This window comes from Nothobranchius furzeri, chromosome 16, assembly GCF_043380555.1.
Source record: "Nothobranchius furzeri strain GRZ-AD chromosome 16, NfurGRZ-RIMD1, whole genome shotgun sequence".
NCBI classification, from domain to species: domain Eukaryota; kingdom Metazoa; phylum Chordata; class Actinopteri; order Cyprinodontiformes; family Nothobranchiidae; genus Nothobranchius; species Nothobranchius furzeri.
This window is the reverse complement of record NC_091756.1, coordinates 53,554,684-53,574,779: the sequence shown is the minus strand read 5'-3', so window position 1 is coordinate 53,574,779 and position 20,096 is coordinate 53,554,684. Positions and strand designations below refer to the sequence as shown.

At 43.7% G+C, this 20,096-nt stretch overlaps 1 protein-coding gene across 1 annotated transcript; it reads left to right on the top strand.

Annotated features, from left to right (window-relative positions):
• The first annotated feature begins 281 nt into the window (after positions 1-281).
• On the top strand, positions 282-10,970 carry gpr142 (G protein-coupled receptor 142). The gene is made up of 3 exons (XM_015962151.3): positions 282-484; positions 8,054-8,207; positions 9,173-10,970. Exons 2-3 carry the CDS (start codon positions 8,069-8,071, stop codon positions 10,111-10,113), a joined length of 1,080 nt encoding a protein of 359 aa, XP_015817637.1. The 5' UTR covers positions 282-484; positions 8,054-8,068; the 3' UTR covers positions 10,114-10,970.
• The last annotated feature ends 9,126 nt before the right edge of the window (positions 10,971-20,096 follow it).

Genomic DNA, 20,096 nt, shown 5'->3' with positions numbered 1-20,096 from the left:
TATGTGAGTTTAGCTATTGTCGAATCTGCTGATTTGCTCAGCTGCTGGGTTTGGTCGGTATTTGAATTTTGGACCCAGACTTCAGTCAAACAGCTTTAAGTGGATTTAATTTGTCACTTTTTGATACTGATGGCACTTCAGAATGAATTCTTGTAAAAAAAATGCCTCGATGAGCCGTTCCATCATCTTTTCTCACACTTTCATTTGATCCATTTCCTCCCTTTGAACACACCAGTCTCCTCCCCCGTCCTCCCCTTCGTTTTCACTCCCCTCGTCTTCATTGCGCTCCTCTCACAAAGCTCAGCTGTTGTAGTGATGTGCCGACGGCCTGGATTCCTCTCCTCCTCCTCCTCCTCCTCCTACTCCACTGTCTCCTTGCCGACTGTCCAGCAGGGACTCTGTAGGAGCCCCGGGCGGGGGATCAACAGTGAAGAAGAGCGGCTGTGCTCCAGAAGGAGAGGCTCAGTGAAAACTGAATGTGAAGGTAAGACCCAGAATTATAAATCTGAGATGCTGCTCATTCCAAGCATATGTTTTTGGTGCAACCGCCGCAGCTCTGCATCAGTGACTCTCCTTATTGGGTCAGGTCATTAGTTTGTTTTGCTGATTTGGATTGTCTTGTTAAGCTGACCTCATGTTGACCTGAAGATTTTGCTTCAGCCTAAACTCTTCTGAGAAAGAGTTCCTGGTTTTTCATCACACCGCCTGCAGTTTCATGTGTCAGAACACACTTCTGGATTCAGTCTCCCTAACAGCTCGGAGCAGGTCAGAGCTTTGGCCTCAGGATGATAATCTGACAGGTTTTTTGTTTCTGCTGTCGTCTGTCGGCTGGAGATGAACACCAGATTTTTATCCTCTTTTAATGCAGAATCCACATTTTTACTGCTGTCGTCATGTGAACCTATGATCCTCTGCTGTGCAGTTATTCTGGCAGCCTTGGATCTGTCAGTGCCGTTGTTTCAGGTGATCTCTTGATGAATAATTAAGTCGGAGTTCGATTCAGCTGAAGCTGTATCTCAACCCTGAAAAACAGCTTTTAAACAGAAACAAGATTCTGATTTTCACTGTCTCTTCTGTCCTGCACTGTGGCATTGTTTGTATTGTTTTACCTCCAAACCTGCCTGATAGGATTCAATTACACACCTCTGGAGTCAGAAGAGTTGATCTCCACTTCCAGAGTCTGCAGCACTCCCGGGAGAAGGACTCTCTGAGCTGCAGAGTTTCAGAGGTCCTTGGTCAGTGTGGAGATGTCTGCTGTCCTATCGATTAGCTGGAGTGTTTACAGGTCTTTTGTCTCACGTTTAGCTGGCAGCCTCGCGACCTTCTCATTCATAACGATCATGTTTCTCTGCGCTGGTCGTGAGCCGAGGAACGTGATGAAATGGATCAGGTTTCTATATAAGGCTGAGTCAGGTTTGCAGGTTGATGGTTGGACTCTGGGAAATCTGCTCCAGCATCCTGTCCCCGCTATCTTTTTGCTCATTGCAGCTTCAGATTGAAAATGTTTTTTTTCTCTTAAATGCATTTTCATGATTTGTAAGGAACCACGCAGAAATGTTAGCATGTTAACGCGCCACTAGATAAGGTGATGCACATGAATGATGCAGTACAAGAACGTAAGTTCATAAGAATATTTTACAGGAAAAAAATGATGAAATAAGTCAAAATGTTGACTGGATACTAAAAAAAATTTACTTAAATCCTCTTCCAAAAATGGCACTGCTTTGTAGGAAATGTTCTGTTTCCTGCAGGATTTACTAGATGCTGAGCATCGCTTGTGAAGGAGACTGCAGCTCTGTCCCTGAGCTGCTTCATGCTGGAGGTCAAACAGCTGAACGTTTCGCTGCACAAACACTACACCTCCTCTGGGAGCCGCTCACCTATTCATACTGAGCTGGGCATTTTATCTCCGCTCGTGGAAAAACTTCAGATTAAATGTGTGAAAGGTGAGACGTTTTGTGTTGAAAAACAACGTAGAACCACTCTAAGTTCATGTTTCCTCCAAAGTTAACTGATGAGACATTTTGGTCTGGATTAGAAGTTCAGGCTTAACTAAACAGAGCTTTCAGTCACATAATCATAATGAAAACATTCTGTTTTCTTCACCCCCCTGGGAGCCCACAGGGCATTAAAACTTCCTCTGATGTTGTTTACATGAAGAATAAAGTTGATTGTTGCATTAAAATGACTGTATGTAAGGAAATGGAAAAACAACCTTCCCAAGATCGCTCCTTCTAGTGCCAGAGGTGATTAGTGTCTCCTAGGAGGAGGTTGGGGTGGATTGACCAAATATTTTCCAAGATAGAAATGAGGAATATTTGACTTTTGGCATCTGTTTCTTTCTGTCTCAGTTCAAACTTTAAAATCAAAGTTTTCATCGTGAATAAGTTGGTATGTAAGTATGAGTCACAGGTTCTGCTGATTCTGATCTTTTCTTGATGCCAAAAGAAATTAAAAACACAAATTTAAAGAGCAAGTCACCCTCAAATCAACTTTTTTTTTGTCGATAAACTATATAAATGAGTGTCTAATTGCTCTGTAGACACATTCAGTCAATAATTTTGCACTTTAGTTAATCTTAGTTAAAATTCAAATAATCTGCCTAAAACTGTCAGCGATGCACCGTCGTCGGGCAAAAACTCAGCACTGCATTTGAGTTTAAATCTGCCATCGCTATTGGCTAAGAGGTATACTATGATGTTAGATGGTACATTATGATGTCACAATGTCGTGAGTGTGTGTATTTGTTAGCGGCTCCACCCTCTCGGTCTGCTAGGCAACAGCATTTGTTGCATTTTTCAAACAGGAAGTGGGAGTTGAGTAAGAATCTGGCAGGGGGTGACTTGCTCTTTAATGCCAGCTTTTCTAAACCTGAAAGGACAACCAAATGAAATAACCCATGTAACAATTGTCTTTTCTTTATATTTCCCTTTATGTTTTAGATTTGTCTATTTATCATGTAAACTTTTATACTTTTACATTTGTGCACCTTAAACTGAGTGTGTGAAAGAAGCGCACGTGTGTGTGCATGTGTGACATCTATGGTAGTCTTGTTCTTTATTCGTCTCTCACTACCTCCTTATGAGAGCTGTCTGAGTGCAGAGACAAATCTGTTGTACATCTGTGCAACGACAATTAACAACTTTGAATCTTCAAGGTCGTGTAGAGAAAGATTTAGTGCTGCAGTTTGAAAGTCAAAGATGTTTTGGGGAAAATGTGGACAATGAGTTTTTTTTTTGTTGGTTTTGTTTTTATTTAAATTGAAATAATACAAAGGAAGACAACAACAAACAAGCTTTTACGAGAGAGAGAGAGAGAGAGAGAGAGAGAGAGAGAGAGAGAGAGAGAGAGAGAGAGAGGATGCTGATTTTAGCCAGGCCATACCACAAAAAGGTAATCTACTAGGGTGTATTATACACAGTTCAGTCCAACAGTTAATCGCTGTCAGGCAGGTATGTCTCATAATATAAATTCCCATAATATAAAAATCTCGTCTCGTCTCGTCTTCCTCCGCTTATCCGGGTCCGGGTCGCGGGGGCAGCATCCCAACTAGGGAGCTCCAGGCCGTCCTCTCCCCGGCCTTGTCCACCAGCTCCTCCGGCAGGACCCCAAGGCGTTCCCGGACCAGATTGGAGATGTAACCTCTCCAACGTGTCCTGGGTCGACCCGGGGGCCTTCTGCCGGCAGGACATGCCCGAAACACCTCCCCGGGGAGGCGTCCAGGAGGCATCCTGACCAGATGCCCAAACCACCTCAACTGGCTCCTTTCGATCCGGAGGAGCAGCGGTTCCACTCCGAGTCCCTCCCGAATGTCCGAGCTCCTCACCCTATCTCTAAGGCTGAGCCCGGCCACCCTACGGAGGAAACTCATTTCGGCCGCTTGTATCCGCGATCTCGTTCTTTCGGTCATTACCCAAAGCTCATGACCATAGGCGAGGATTGGGACGTAGATCGACCGGTAAATCGAGAGCCTGGCTTTCTGGCTCAGCTCCCTCTTCCCCACGACAGATCGGCTCAGCGTCCGCATCACTGCAGACGCCAAACCAATCCGCCTGTCGATCCCCCGATCCCTCCTACCCTCACTCGTGAACAATATAAATGATATAAAAATGAATAATAATAATAATAATAATAATAATAATAACAATAATAATAATAATAATAATGGGCAGTGATAGTTCCGACTATGTTGTATTGGAGTTTATGTGGTTTATAAAAGGACCCCAGATCTCAGTGGAAATAGGGTATCATCCAGGCGATGGCGTACCGCCTCCAATTATAAGCATGCTATCATTTCACATAGCCATGCAACTGACAAAGGAGGAAAGCGAGATTTCCAAGTTCTAAGAATAAGTCTCTCAGCTACAATCAAACTAAACATTAAGGCCTTCTGAAGGGCGCAAGAAAGCACCAGAGAGGCTAGGGAGCAACCTAAAATAGAAAGATTTAGTGCTGCAGTTTGAAAGTCAAAGATGTTTGATGTTTTTTTGAAAACGATGTGAACAATGAGGTCTGAAGTAAAATTCTTGGTGCCTAAAACCAAAAATACCATCAAGAGCTTTGGGTAGGAATGTGTGACTTTCCCAGTTTTATACTGTATCAAGAGATATACCGTAATTTCCGGACTATAGAGCGCACCTCAATATAAGTTTTTTAAAAACATGGAACTGTACTTATATAAGCCACAGCAGGCTAAAAGCCGCAGATATCTACCGGACATCTACTGAATTGAAAACATAGTTTAACTGAACGTAAATGAACTGATCAGTATCAGACAAAATAGAAAAGTTATTGATTAGTTTATTCATCATCCTCCTGCGCACTGAAACCACTGAAGTCCTCTTCTTCGGCGTCGGAGTTGAACAGCCTCAGAAGAGCTTCGTCACGTACCTTTTCTGTAGCGATGACAGTGTTGCTGTCATCATCCCCGGGTGAAGATGGCTTGAATGAGTTCTTCCCGCTGCCGTCTCCAGCGCCGAACCATGGATTCATTCATGCCAAGCTTACGTGCGGCAGCACTGTTTCCCTCCTTGACTGCCAGATCGATGGCCTTCAACTTAAATGCGGCAACATATGAACTCATACGTGTACTTACCATGATGAGGGGGTATGGATTAGAAAAAAATTCTTCGTCGTGCCGGCTGCTTGCATGTGCTACATTAAAATGAGCACTTTCTTCCATTTCCACTTTTGACTTCCACCTGTTTCACTTTCTGCTAAAGCGCCCCAAGGCAGGTGAAGGAAAATCTTCAGTAAAGCCGCACCTCATTATAAGTAGGGATGCACCGATCAGGTTTTTTGCTGCCGATCACCGATACCGATATCAAAGAATGCTGATCACCGATACAGATCACGTGGATTGGCCAGAAATTTTCTACAACATTATAATGAGTGCTACAAACTACATAATCTGGGAATAAAGGAAATGTAACCTAATCTAAAATGGTCTGTATTCGGGTTGTCACGGTGTGAAAATTTAACCTCACGGTTATGGTGACCAAAATTACCACGGTTTTCGGTATTATCGCGGTATTTTTTTTAAATGTGCTACATTTTCACACAATTAAATAAACCCTGTATGTCAGGAAATATTGTCCTCAGTTTGTGTCTAAATTTTGCCTAAAATGTGTTATTTTGTAATTATGTTGTTTATTTGTTTACATATTTCCCCTTTGGTCTTTAAAATACCAATATTTGCCCATAACTTCTTATTTCATGTCTGTTTGATGTCATCATTTAAAAATATTAGACCAGATGATACTCAGTACTCAAGTAGCCTTCTAATCAGATACTTTTTACCCTTACTTGAGTAATAAACCCTATATCAGGAAAATATCATCCTCGGTTTGTGTCCTTCCAGTGAGCTTTGCAGATGTGCAATCAGGCAGTAATCGTTGTTAAATTCATAATTATTCTCGGAGAGAGACCAACTCTTATCTGCCCCTGGGAGCCCCGTAATGCATAGCGTCATTTCAACATGGGGGTGTCTGCGACACGGTTTATATGCAGGTAGCAGCGCTGCGGCTGCTTCATATAGCCACTCGTTGCATTCTCCCTCAACCCAAATCCTCGGATCACGCATTTTAGCTAAAACGCTAACGTTAACTTGCCATGCGTTGACTGTAGAGTTGTGGGTGATGGTCATGCAGATGTGTCATGAGATTTGAAGCGTTGCTGCCTTTCACAGACACTTTTTCTGCACGTGCTGCAAACAGGATAGCCGTCTTCTATCAACTGTCCCTCGGCATTCTTCAAACATCTAAAATATACCCGTACTTCCGACTTTGTCTTCTTTGATTGATAATAAATGTCCCGAGCGCTGCCGTCTCCTCCTTTGGCCATTATTTCAGCTTTTGCTTCAAGAAAGTTTTGGTTGTAAACAACGAAGCGCGCATGTGCCGCCGGCAACTTCAGCCGATGATACGGTGGCTGGTAAGGGTCACCGCGCCTACACCGCAGCCACGGTAAACTCACCAAGATAATATAGTTTTTTAAAAAACAAGACGGTTATTATTGTCAACTTTTTTTTTACCGGGGTTTACCGCTACACTGGTTACCATGACAACCCTACGGCTGATCGGTCTGCTTTGAGCTATTTTGAAAATTCCGATCAAAACCGACAGGGGCGCTATTGGCCGATTACGATCAAATGCCGATCTATCGGTGCATCCCTAATTATAAGCTGCATGGTTCAAAGCGTGGGGGAAAAAGTAGCAGCTTATAGTCCGGAAAATACGGTTTATGAAGAAATGCAGCAGTTTTGTTCTTTCTGATTATCTTTATGTGAACGAACTAACTGCTTTTTAATCACATGGTTTGAGCCGACTCATTTTACCAATTTGAATGAAAACATCCAAACACAGAGATGACCTCAGTCCAGCTAAAAGCCATGAAAGGTGTGAATCCAGCAGCAAAGACACGATTTAGACACATGAACAAGATGCTTCCTGAATCTGAGATGATGTTTATGTAGCTTCCACAAATGATTTATCACTATGAGTACGTTGGCGGGTGAGTGAAGTGAATCAGAAATGCGAGTTGTTGAGCAGATGGAGACAAACACGATGATGAAACACAGGTGAAAAGGTTAATCTGGGTAGACGTGTGAATGGCGAGTGATGGGAGACTGATTGGGTTGGAGCCATCTGTTGTTATCAGCCTACAGTTTAATTGGCCGACAAAAACTCAGCTGATAATTGACTCGTTGTTTCCTCTGTTTAGATCAGGGCTCTTCAAACCTGCGGCTCTTGGGCCTCGTGGGGCTTTAGACACTCTGAAATGGTTCGTTCATCAAAACGGACCTGAAGCTTTTTAATTATTGTAATGTGTGCAAAGAATTTCCTCGTCAGAATTAAATTTATGATATGAGAATTCCTGCCAGGGGCTGCACAGTAGCACAGTGGTTAGAGCTGTTGCCTTGCAGCAAGAAGGTCCTGGGTTCACGTCCCAGCCTGGGGTCTTTCTGCATGGAGCGTGCATGTTCTCCCTGTGCACACATGGGTTCTCTCTGGGTACTCCGGCTTCCTCCCACGGTCCAAAAGCATGGCTGTCAAGTTGGTTGCTCTCTCTAAATTGTCCTTAGGTGTGTGTGATTGATTGTTTGTCCTGTGTCTTCGTGTTGCCCTGATCTGAGGTGTACCCCGCCTGCTCCCCCCCCCCCCCCCACACACACACACGCACATACACACCCACCTCCCCCCACCCCCGCAACCCTGCATGGACAAGCAGGCTCAGATAATGGATGGAATTCCTATTAGTGGCAGAAATTAACGCAAACATCTGGATTTTTCAGCAGAAAGGTGTTTAAAATTTTGTCATCTGTTTAAATTAATGGTTTGTTAGAATTAGACATTGTTTCTGACCCTCAGAGTGATGAAACTACACATCCGTCGAAATGGTTTGATCTTTTTTACCAACTAAAAATGATTGCTCGTCTCTGATGTGATGCTTATCTTCCTCCGGTTGACTCAGATATTCTTTAGGTTTACCTGCTCTTTTAGTATTCAGTTGTATATATATTTTTTCTGAGTCTTTGATGTATTTTTCTCTTTAGGGAACCACGAAGGTCATGATCAGCTGGCCCAATGCAACAGCGTCCGGCCATGAGGAGCTGGACCTGAAACCTGATCAGCTGCAGAAGTCCAAATGTGTCCTGGGATTCATTCCTGTCATCTACTACAGCATCCTGCTCTGTGTGGGAGTACCAGGTACATGGTTCAACTAAACCACAGTTATGGGACTGGGCCAGACCAGAGCAATTGATCCAGAAAGGAGTTAGAGGTATTTTACTGGTGCTGATGCAGGTTTTAATTATGTAACTGTCTCATAATCAGCTGAATATAAAACTAATAACCCCTCAAGCCAACTATTATTAGAGTTTTTTTTTGTTTCAACTTGTGATGCAGCTTCTGGTCCGTTACTTCATTAAACGCAGAGAGTTATATGAAACTTTAAAAGAAAGAGAGGGATCATCTCATTGACCTATAAGTTGCATTACCTGCTGTCCTCAGGGGGAAATAAATCTGTGATAAGAGTCGACCGCTTGATCAATGAAGAGCTTTTTGTCATCCAATCTGTGGAAATATTTCCTGCAGAGGAAAGCAGTTCCAGAGGCGTTAAATTAAAGACAAAATACATAAATTTATTTCTCTGTAGTATTCCTTTCGCACATCTTTTATGCAAATTTTAACGCTTGAAAAAACTTTTTTGCAGTCATTTGTGTTAAATTTGTGGTTTAAATTTACCAACAACTAAAGAAACCAAGATGAAACAAAGAACCCATTACACCAGTCATGTATGAGGAAATAATTCAACTTATTTACATTTATAAAAATAAATAATAATAACAAATAAAAGAAGAAGATTGAATATAAAAAATTAAACAAAAATATTGTATCTTTTTAAAAGGACATTTGTGATAATAAAATCATAAAAATAATTAGAGAATTATTGTTTTTAATGAGTAAAAAATGAAAACCAAAGACTAAACAAACATACAAAATCTTTGATTTGGAAAATTTGCATGAATTCAAATTAACTTGATAACAAACTCAAAACATTTTTGGTGTTTATGTCTATAAAATGAAAATTAAGTACATTTTTATGTACATTTTTTTATACATCTAAGCTTCCTGCTGTTTAAACTTTGGAGTTTGTTTCCTGTTTTCTCCAGTGAACATCCTGACGGCGGTGGCCCTGTCCAGGCTGGCGTCCCGCACTAAGAAGGCTCTGTACTACTACCTGTTAGCCATCACAGGCTCAGATATCCTCTCTCAACTCTTCATCATCTTTGTGGGCTTCTTGCTGGAGACGGCTGTTTTCCACCGTGACGTTCCCGTGCTCCTGCTGCATTCGGTCAGTGCTGCAGAGTTTGCTGCTAACCATGCCTCCATCTGGTCCACCGTCCCCCTCACAGTGGACCGTTATGTGGCGCTGTGCCACCCTCTCATCCATCGACAGATTAGCTACCCAGAACGAGCCAGGAAGATCATTGGCGCTGTGCTGCTGCTGTCGCTGGCATCCGGTGTTCCTTTCTTCTGGTGGTCAGACATGTGGAGGAACAGCCACCCTCCCACGGCGCTGGACACCATCCTCATATGGACCCATGTGACCATCATCTACTTCCTGCCCTGCAGCATCTTCTTGCTTCTGAACTCTCTGATTATCCACACACTGAGGCAGAGGCAGCAGCCCTGCCAGGAGGAGCGTGGACGTCCCAGACGACTCGGGAAGACCACGGCCATGCTGCTGGCCCTCACCTCTGTCTTCTCAGTCCTGTGGGCCCCCAGGACCGTTGTGGTCATCTACCACCTGTATGTGTCCTCAGTCCACAGAGACTGGCGTGTCCACCTGGCCTATGACCTGTCCAACATGCTGGCCATGCTCAACACTGCCGTTAACTTCTTTCTGTACTGCTTTGTGAGCAGGCCATTCCGCAGCGCTGTGCGGGACATCCTGCTGCTCCGAGGGGGGCCTCTGGACCCTCACAGGGCTCTGCCCCAACAACAGGCTCCGACCAACGCCTCCATCTCCTCGCTGTGCAGTGGGAACAACAAACGCTCGCAGCGAGACTCAATCCCCCTGTCACCTCACAGAACAAGAAAGCCTTCATGACCTCATGATCACCTCCTCCATTAATCTAAAACACCCGCCGTCCCACGGTCCTGGTGCACTTTGGACCTTGGGGACTAAACCCTGCGTTCCAGGCACGACCGTGGACGGCAGCCAGTCGGACTGCATCGGTCTCACAGGAACCCAACTCATGGTTTTTGTCTTCTGTGACCTGGACCTGTTTGTCCACTAAATCAAACAAGACCACTAACTATTTATTTTTCCAACAAACTATTTGACCAAATGTAGGGCGATATTTTTCCTTCTCCATTGATGGTGGTTATGTGAAAACTGTTTTATTGTTCCCTTGGAAGAAAACAGCTTTTATCAGATTTACTCTGACCTCAGAGTTCAGCAGGACTTTAAATGATTTGTTTGCTTGATACTAGATGTGATGAAGCAATCTATCCAATAAATAAAAGAAAAACAATTTCAGTTGGTTGTTTTTTAAGTATCTGTGGCTGATTGAAGCCACTGAAGTGGGGAAATTGTCCTCTGCAGCTCGATCTGTGGAACAAATCCCAAAGAGAAGACTCTGTTCTTCAAACAGCCACCCTGCTGCAACTCCAAGCAGCAGGACTTTAGCTCCAACTGAACAAACTGCACATCAGCCGGATGGTGCACGCTCTCACGCATGCATGAATGTGTACAGTCAGCTGGTACATTTCTATTTACACTGAACACTGAATCAGTGAAGCTTCATGAAAACTGCATCAGTTCAATTCAAACTACCAGACAATGACTGAAAACAGTGACTGTAATGCCACATCTGTATCCTGTAACAAGTGGAAATGATTTGTTTTTACTGCAGAGCTTGGGCTCTGCTCAGTCAATCAATAAAAGTTGAACTTTTTTAATTCCTTGAAAGTTGGTTATTTTAAACCTCATTAAACCAGACTTTCACAATCCTTACAAAATATGAACAACAATTAATGACCTTTTGATGTATCCGAGAATGTTGGGACTTTTCACATTCTTTAAACGTGTTTCATTTTTTCATAATTCTTCATTTATAATCAGTTTTGCTCTACATTATCTGATGCAGTCCACTTTTTTTGCTGTCATGGTTCCTCCTTGGGTTTACAGCAACAGAAAAACACATTCACTCAGCTCATAAGGCCCAGTGTCGGCCCCAGTTGGGTTCTGAGATCTGCCGCGTGCTGCCTGACAGTAACAGAGAACAAATTTATCAGAGCAAAGGAAGTGAAAGAAAGAATAAAACACCTACAAACATAATGAGGTTATGATCTAATGGAGCAAAGCTGATGCTGCTGATGGTGGTATTGATGGTGGTGTCAGCCAGGTCAGGTCAGCAGGTAACCCCCCCCCCCCCCCCCCCCCCCCCACACACACACACACACACACAGCAGCAGCAGCAGCACGTTCTCATATCTGCCTGCCACCTGTCCTTTGTGCCTGTTCAAACATCTCCTGTTGCTCAGCAGGTGTCAGAAGGCATCACCTGAAACCAGTAAACACCTCAGTGACAGATGCAGAGAAACAGGAAGCTCAGTCTGATGGACAGTCAGAGGAAACTCAGCTTAAACCGGTTATATCCTGAAAATCATCCACAGAAGCTGAAAGCTCATATATGTTTGTAAGTTAAATAATACACCACCCGGCCAAAAAAAAAAAGTCACCACATGGCTTTAACTAGGTAAATAGGTACGAGTCTCCTATTGGATAATTACTGCATGGGTGATTATCTTTCAGCTGGCAACAAGTTTTTTAACCCCAACTGGTGCAATGAGTTGCTTCTCATTTCTTAAACAACATGTGGAAAGATGCATCTGGTGTCGTGGAAAAGATGTGTTTGAGAAGGGTCAGATCATTGGCATGCGTCAAGCAGGAAACATCTGAAGAGACTGTAGAAATGACTAAAACGGGCTTAAGAACTGTCCAGCGCATTAATAAAGACTGGCCTGATGAGTCCAGAAAATCTCAAAACCTGGCAACATGAAAATTAACAGAAGACAAAACAGACATGAAAAGAAAAAAAACATCAAAACAATGATGCATATTTACTCATGAAGGATAAACCAACACAGTTGATGTAATCAGTCATTTTATTTACATTGCACCTTCACATGACCCAAGGGCCAAACAGAGCGGCACAATAAAAAGTGACACAAAATGACGCAAAAGTAAAAACATTTAAAAACACTTTAAATGCAATTACAGTTTTTCTCGACTGCTTAAACACATTTCTAGAAACTATGCCTCGTATTCCCATAAGAGTAAACACAAATCCATAATGCCTCAACTTTCCCAAACATCGTATTTTCAGATCAAATGAAGCTCTACACTCAATACCGTTCACTCTTCCTGAAAAACCGAACTTTGCCCACAGACATCACACACAGGACTCAAAAAGACACACTACAACATGGTCTTACACATTGGTGCAAAAAAGTTTAAAATAATATTTGCAAAACTGGCAAGTTATGTTGCTTGTGGTTCTTCCCCACAAAAACCTTTTCACACAATGAACACAAAAGATGCACCCAATGTATATACAGTGGCATATGTTTGTATACAGTACAGCACACACCACAAACATGATTCCACCTCAGCATCCTGTCTTTGGTCTGGGTCAGGCCAGGGAGTCTCATCCACATCACAGGCTACTAGCCCTAGCTGGGGGGGTTCTGATGATGAGGCAACAGTGAAGTTGGACTCGTTGCCCCGCCTCCCTCATAGTCGTACCATGGACAAGGGCACGGCCAACTAAAGTGGCTTAAATTTCATCCAAGACCACGTCTCCTTGCCCTGGCTCTTCCTCACCTCCTCCTCCTCCCTGGTGTCCTAGACCTAATTTTCCTATTCATACTACTCTTCCAATCCCTCCTCCACTTCCTCCACACTGGTGTCCAAGATCTCCTCCTCCTCTTCCACTTCTTCCACCTCTACCTCCTCTTCTACCTCCTCCTCCTCCTCCACTTCCACTTCCTCCTCTTCCCCCTCCTTCACCCTGGTGTCCTAGACCTCCTCCACCTGTCTCTTTGCATCTCTTTGGATCCATTGTTTCAACCCTGAATGAGCATATTTTGGCCGTTTTACCTATCCATCAAAGCTTCTGGTTGGTGTGTGTTAAATCGTGACTCCTTGTGTTTCCAGTTGGATCATTGTGCTCTAATTGAGCTCAGGCAGTGCTGACTTCAGTTAACATTATTGACTGCTAGTGCTTTCTAAATGACCACATAGTGTTAACACTGAAAAATGTTAGGATGTGTGCAGAGTTTAGCAGTAAATGTTCACCAAATTTGACTCGTGTCAAAGCAGGGAATAGTGTGTATGGTTCAGGGAACTGGGTGTGCTTTTGGGAAAATGGCGTTATGGTTTTGGAATTTGAGTTTAAAAGGTTGGTTATAGTGTTCAAGCAATCAAGAAAAACTGTAAAAGAAAAGACAAAAACTTGTAGTTAAAAATCTGGGTGGGACTGCACAAGGATGCAACAACTCTCCATTAGCGTGTATTGAGAAGGCACGATCCCCTCTGGATTTGAGTCTGTTCTTGGGCACGCCCAGCAGTCCGTGCTCCGCCGACCAAAGGGGCTTTGATGGAAGGTAAGGATGAATCAGATCTGAGAGATATTGTGAAGCCAATTTGTCTGAATATTTGAAAACAAACACAAGGACCTTAAATGAAATTCTAAAAGAGGCCAGAAGCCAGTGTAGGGGTGCTAAAATAGACAACTAAAACCAGATGTGAAGGGAGGTCACGAAGCAAAACTACAGTCATAGTGGAATAAATATGAAGAACTGAGTTATAATAAGAAAAATGAACTAGATGACAACTCTGTCATGGTCTGAGGCATTTCCCCTCACTAATCTCTACCAAGTCATCACTCCTGCAGGTGCACGTTTCCGGGGAGCAGCTCAGCTGCAATCACCTGGCGATATGAGGAGCAGTCTGAGACCTACACAGCGTCAGATGATTTACTCTGTTTGGGTATTTTACCAAGTCTCGAGCTTTAGTAAAAGACTTCTTGTGTTTGTTTTTGTCTCATGCCTCTTGTGACTGCTATTCTTGTGCTGCAGATATTACTCCACATCATCTCTCCAGCAGGGGTGGACTGGGACCAACATTTGGCCCTGGCATTTTTATGAGCTGTCGGCCCTCAGAGTGGGGGGTGGCGTGGCGACACGTTGAATGTTAGAGTGCATGTGGGGGCTGTTTGGTTTGTGATGGCCCATGTGGCCCACTTGGCTATGCGGCCCACCGGGACAGTGCCAGAATGCTAGATGGGGCAGTCCACCCTTGCTCTCTCCAGTCATAACTCACAAATCTCTATTCCACATCGTCTCCACCTGCTCTGCCAGCAAACCCCCCCGCCTGCCTCGCTTCACGGTTTGGATTTGTCATCACCATCGTCTCTCATCATCGACGATTGGATCCCCTTTCGAGCACCTCTCTACAGGTCCTTCTCAAAAAATTAGCATATTGTGATGAAGTTCATTATTCTCTGTAAAGTACTGATAAATATTAGACTTTCATATGTATTAGATTCACTGCACACAACTGAAGTAGTTCAAGCCTTTTATTGTTTCTAATATTGATTGTAACGTGATGAAGGGACCGCTTCTCCCCTCTAACAGCTGTCCTTGTGACACAGCGCCAGTGTGCATGAACAGCCGAGGTCATGCATTCACTTCTAATGTTTACATTCCAGCAAGAAGACAGAAGAAGGAAGAAGAACGCTTTCCTTTTAATTAATCAAAGAACTCTATTTTAATAAAGCTAATCAAAACAACTGTTAGTCAATAATAACCATGTGACCGATCTGTGAAATCACAATGTTATGATTAATATGCTTAATGAGTAATATGACTTTGGTCTAACTGCACTAGACATCCTGATCCGCGTAATGTCAACACATGACACGTTGTTTACTCGTCCAATCAGAACCTTCATTCTGAAGCGTGGCAGAGTTTCTCTGGTGTTTATTTAATCTGTCCACTGCGATTCGTCAAGAATCGTAAACAACCAAGATTAATAAAACAGAACAACGCCATTTTGTGTTCGGTATTCAGCCAGCTCTCGAGATCATCTGATGTCCATCATTGCTAAGTGAAGTACGGACTGGCCATCTGTGCGTTTTACTTTTAAGCTGAGAACTGTCAAGCTGGAAAATCCTGTCGTTGTTACCAACAAAACAACGGTTCCTTCAGAATAAAAGCTGAACTCGCTGACCCAAAGGGGAGTCCCTTTGACGCTGTGAAACACCTGCCGTTTTTACCTGGAGACCATCCATAGACTGGTTTGTCATGCTGTCGACGCTGTTTCATCTGTTCCAGCACCAGAGGAGGGTCCGAGGACCTGGCAGCCTGATCTAACACGAGAGTCCCTGACGGGTAATGTAGAACGGCACAGATAGCGTCTCATGTCTGTCCTGACTAAAGTTCAAACGTCGATCTGTTAGGAGCAAAACAACATCTCCCACTCAGACTCGCTTCTCCAGACGGAGGTTCTGAACTGACATCGCACCAACACACACACTCCACCTCATTACATTCCATTTGCATCCATCACTAGAGAGTTATTTCTGTTAATTGTTTAAAATAATTTAGATAATAATTTTTTCTTAAACGTTCCGAGGTCTCTCTCTCTCTTCTCTCTCAGTTCATACAAAGTGTTGAATTTAAATTTCCCTGTAATAAGAAAAACACTCTTCTGATTTAAGAAAAGCCCAGTGTCCAGAGATGGGACCCATACTAGGTATGGATCATTAATATCTCTGGTCATTAATTAAATTGTAATACCCTTCCTTTCCATTACTTGATGGTTTTGGTATACAGCTCATGAAAACCCAAAGTTCCTATCTCAAAAAATTAGCATATTTCATCCGACCAATGAAAGAAAAGTGGTTTTAATACAAAAAAGGTCAACCTTCAAATAATTATGTTCAGTTATGCACTCAATACTCGGTCGGGAATCCTTTTGCAGAACTGACTGCTTCAATGCGGCGTGGCATGGAGGCAATCAGCCTGTGGCACTGCTGAGGTGTTATGGAGGCCCAGGATGCTTCAATAGCGGCCTTAAGCTCCAGAGTGTTGGGTCTTGCGTCTCTCAACTACTGTTTTCAGTACATTACAGAAAATAATTAACTTTATCACAATATGCTAATTTTTTGAGAAGGACCTGTACCTCAGGCCAGACCAACTCCCTCGTCAGCGCCTACACTTCCCCGTTGTCTGGTAAGACTGTTCCAGCCTGCACTACTTACATTCCCTTCTGCCTTCTCCTCACCCTCCTGTGTTCTCCCGCTAGATTCAGACCCTGCACGTCAGAGCTTCCTCAAGAGCACTCCACTCCTCATCGCTTTATTTAATAAACATTATTTTGCTCTTACCTTGTCTCCCGGCTCCGATTTTGCATGTGGGTTAGAAAATTAAACGCCAACATGACAAACTCATGGAAAACAATAAAAAATGTTTTATTAAAATTTAATTCTTAATATCTAACATCCCCGAAACTGAACTTGTCTGAGAAAAGTGTTTTATAGCAGAGCTTCACTTATCACTTTCAGTTTTATTTTTCACAATGAAAACACAACAGGATTTATCTTCTGCAGAATAGAGACACGTGTAAAAAGTCAGGTTTATGTAACACGGTGGAGACTTAAAGCACACAGGTTGTTTGTGATGGTTGGTTGTGTTTGATTAATGAGTTGAATATCGTTTCCAGGAAGGTGGACCTCATTCTACTGGAAGGTGCTCACTTGGAACCAGTCCTTGCATTTGGGGCAAAAGCACAGCTCTGCGAGAGAGTTTGTTTAAATAAAGTCTAACATTTAAATCCCCAAAAGTCATTAAACTTTAAATAAAATACAGGGTAAATTAAAAGAAAAAAAATGTAGAACATAAAGTGACTGTGGATTTTAAACTCACATATCCCCTCAATCATCAAAAGTCAAAAGATGGGTCATAATGTTTTGCCTGTGACGGTGTTCATTTGTGTGACCGCTAGCTAAACATCTGGATTTTAGTGAAAGTTTAAAGTGATCTGATCAATCTTTTCTCAGCATCAGATGCTCTGAACTAAAACTCTGAAAACGTTTTTCTTTTCTTGTATTCAAATTAAACAAACCCGACAACATTAAGCTGGACGCATTTCTGGCTCATTGGTAGGCCTGTTGCAACAGGCAGGAAAATAACGTAATTTTCTGGGGGTCCAAGCCGATCAACGGCCCCCAGACAATGGCAGCTTATGAAATGAATAGAAGGACAAACTGCGTAAGCTTTTTAATCTTTGTCTTTTTATTGGATGATGCTGAGTTTTTTGAAAATATACAAATGTACATTACCATAACATTATATTCCTTTGAGCACTTAAGGTGGGTGGGGGTCCATATTTCCTTGGACCCTCAAATGCCTTGAAACAGCCCTGCTAGTTCCTAAAAATCTTTTTGTTTTTGCTCTGTTGTTCACAAATGTCTCTCTTCAATACGTCCTTTTGCAGTCTGATATCCTGTCAATTATTCAGATTTAAACAGTTTAACTTGATACGGCATTAATATTTTCTGTACAGCACACACGGTGAGTCACGTTGTTCTGAAGTCCTTTTTTAAATAATTAGGTCCAGTTTGTTTGTTCATCTCACCCAGCTGTTTTATTCCTGCTGCTTTCATGTTCAAAACGTTTTAAACCAGTTTAAATCAGGATGTTTATGGGTCAATGCATGTAGAGTTTGTCTGATGATGGACCAGCTCCGTTTCAAATACAGCTGTGTGTTGAGGATGAGAAATGCTTCACCTTTAATGTGTCTCTGGAGGTTTGGATCAAGCAGGACTGATCGGTGGAAGCAGCTTTAAAGATGAGCTGAAGAATGAGACAGTCTGATGTAAATCTGGAAACAGACAATCAACTGATGGAAGGGATGAGAGAAACCCAGATAACAGGCTCGAGGCCAGCTGGAGGACTAAATCACAGAGGACGGAAAGCTGAAAGCATGACTTCCTGTCAGCGAGGAGCAGATGGAGGTGCTGAGAGGAGAGGCTGAAGGTTCAAAGCAGCCGAGACAAATGAAGCAGCAGCAATCAGCTCTTGAGCAACAAGTGTGAGTGTGTGTGGACAAATCCTTTAATAATTGACCGAAACACTGCTGCACATAAAGGCTGGTTTTAAAAGCTACTCATTATCAGATTAAACATCTAACTAAACACTTGGTCATCTCTGGACAACATGCAAAAGATGTTTTAACTAATAATCTCTGAAATATTCCATCCATCCATCCATTTTTGGCCACTTATCAGGGGTCGGGTCATGGGGGCAGTAGCCTAAGCAGGAAGGGCCAGAATTTCCTCTCCACAGCCACGTTCCTTTTTTCCCTCACCCGTGAATAAGACCCCAAGTGACGTAAACTCCTCCACTTGAGGCAGGACCTCATCCCTGAAAGGATTCTACCCTTTCCCGACTCAGGACCATGGTCTCGGATTTGGAGGAGCTGATTCACACTCGGCTGCAAATTGCGCCAGTGAGAGCCAGAGATCATGTTCTGGTGAAGCCAACAGGACCACATCATCTGCAAAAAGCAGAGACCTGATCATCAGGCCACCAAAACAGAACCCCTAACACCTTGGCTGTCCCTAGAAATTCTGTTCATAAAGGTTATGAACAGAATCTGTGACAAAGGGAAGCCTTGGTGGAGTCCAACTCTCACCAGGAACAAGCCCGACTTACTGCCGGCAATGCAGACCGAGCTCTGACACAGATCATGCAGGGACCTAACAGCCCATATCAGAGGGCCTGGTACCCTACACGTGAGGAGTACCCCCCACAGGGCCCCCCGAGGGACGAGGTCAAACACCTTCTCCAAATCCATAAAACACATGTAGATTGGTTGGACAAATTCTCACGCACCCTCCAGGATCCCCCTAAGGTTATAGAGCTGGTCCAGTGTTCCACAGCCAGGACGAACACCACATTGCTCCTCCTGAATCCAAGGTTCGACAATCCGACAGACCCGCCTTTCCAGAACCCCTGAATAGACCTTACCAGGGAGGCTCAGGAGTGTGATCCCCCTGTAGTTGTAACACACCCTGTGGTCCCCCTTTTAAAATAAGGGGACCACCACCCGGGTCTGCCAGTCCAGTGGGACTGCCCCTGATGTCCACACGATATTGCAGAGCTGCATCAGCCAACGCAACCCCACAACATCCAGTGTCTTAAGGAACTCCTGGCAGATCTCATCCACCCCTGGAGCCTTGCCACTGAGGAGTTTTTTGACCACCTCAGTGACCTCAGCACCAGAGACTGGAGAGCCCCAACCCAAAGTCCCCAGACTCTGTTTCCTCACTGGAAGACGTGCCGGAGGGATTGAGGAGGTCTTCAAAGTATTCTGCACACACCGATCCACAATGTCTCGAGTAGAGGTCAGCAGCACACCGTGTTGGTAGCGCACTGCTTTATGAGGCATCAAATGGTGGACCAGAATCTCCTCTAAGCCATACAGAAGTCATGCTCATGGCCTCACTGAACTCTCCCCACACCCGGATTTTGTCTCTGCGACCACCTGGGCCAAATTCTGCATGGACTGCTGGTATCCATCTGCTGCCTCTGCAGTCTCACAGGCCAAAAAAAATAAATAAATAAAAACCAGTAGGACTTTTTCTTCTGTTTGCTAGCATCCTTAACCACTGGTGTCCATCAGCAAGTTTTGGGGGTTGCCACCATGACAGGCACCAACGACCCTGCGGCCGCTGGTCCGGTTGGCCACTGTGACAAACGGATATGGCCCTCTCTGACTCATTGTCCCCCACCTCCTTGGGAACATTTAGGAAGTTCTGTCGGAAGTGGGAATTGAATCTTCTTCTGACAGGAGAGTCCGCAAGACATTCCCAGCAGACCCTTACAATATGTTTGGGTCTGCCAGGTCTGACTGGCATCCTCCCCCACCATCAAAGCCAACTCACCAGCAGGTAATGGTCAGTTGAGAGCTACGCCCCTTTCTTCACCTGAGTATCCAAGACATGCGGCCGCAGATCA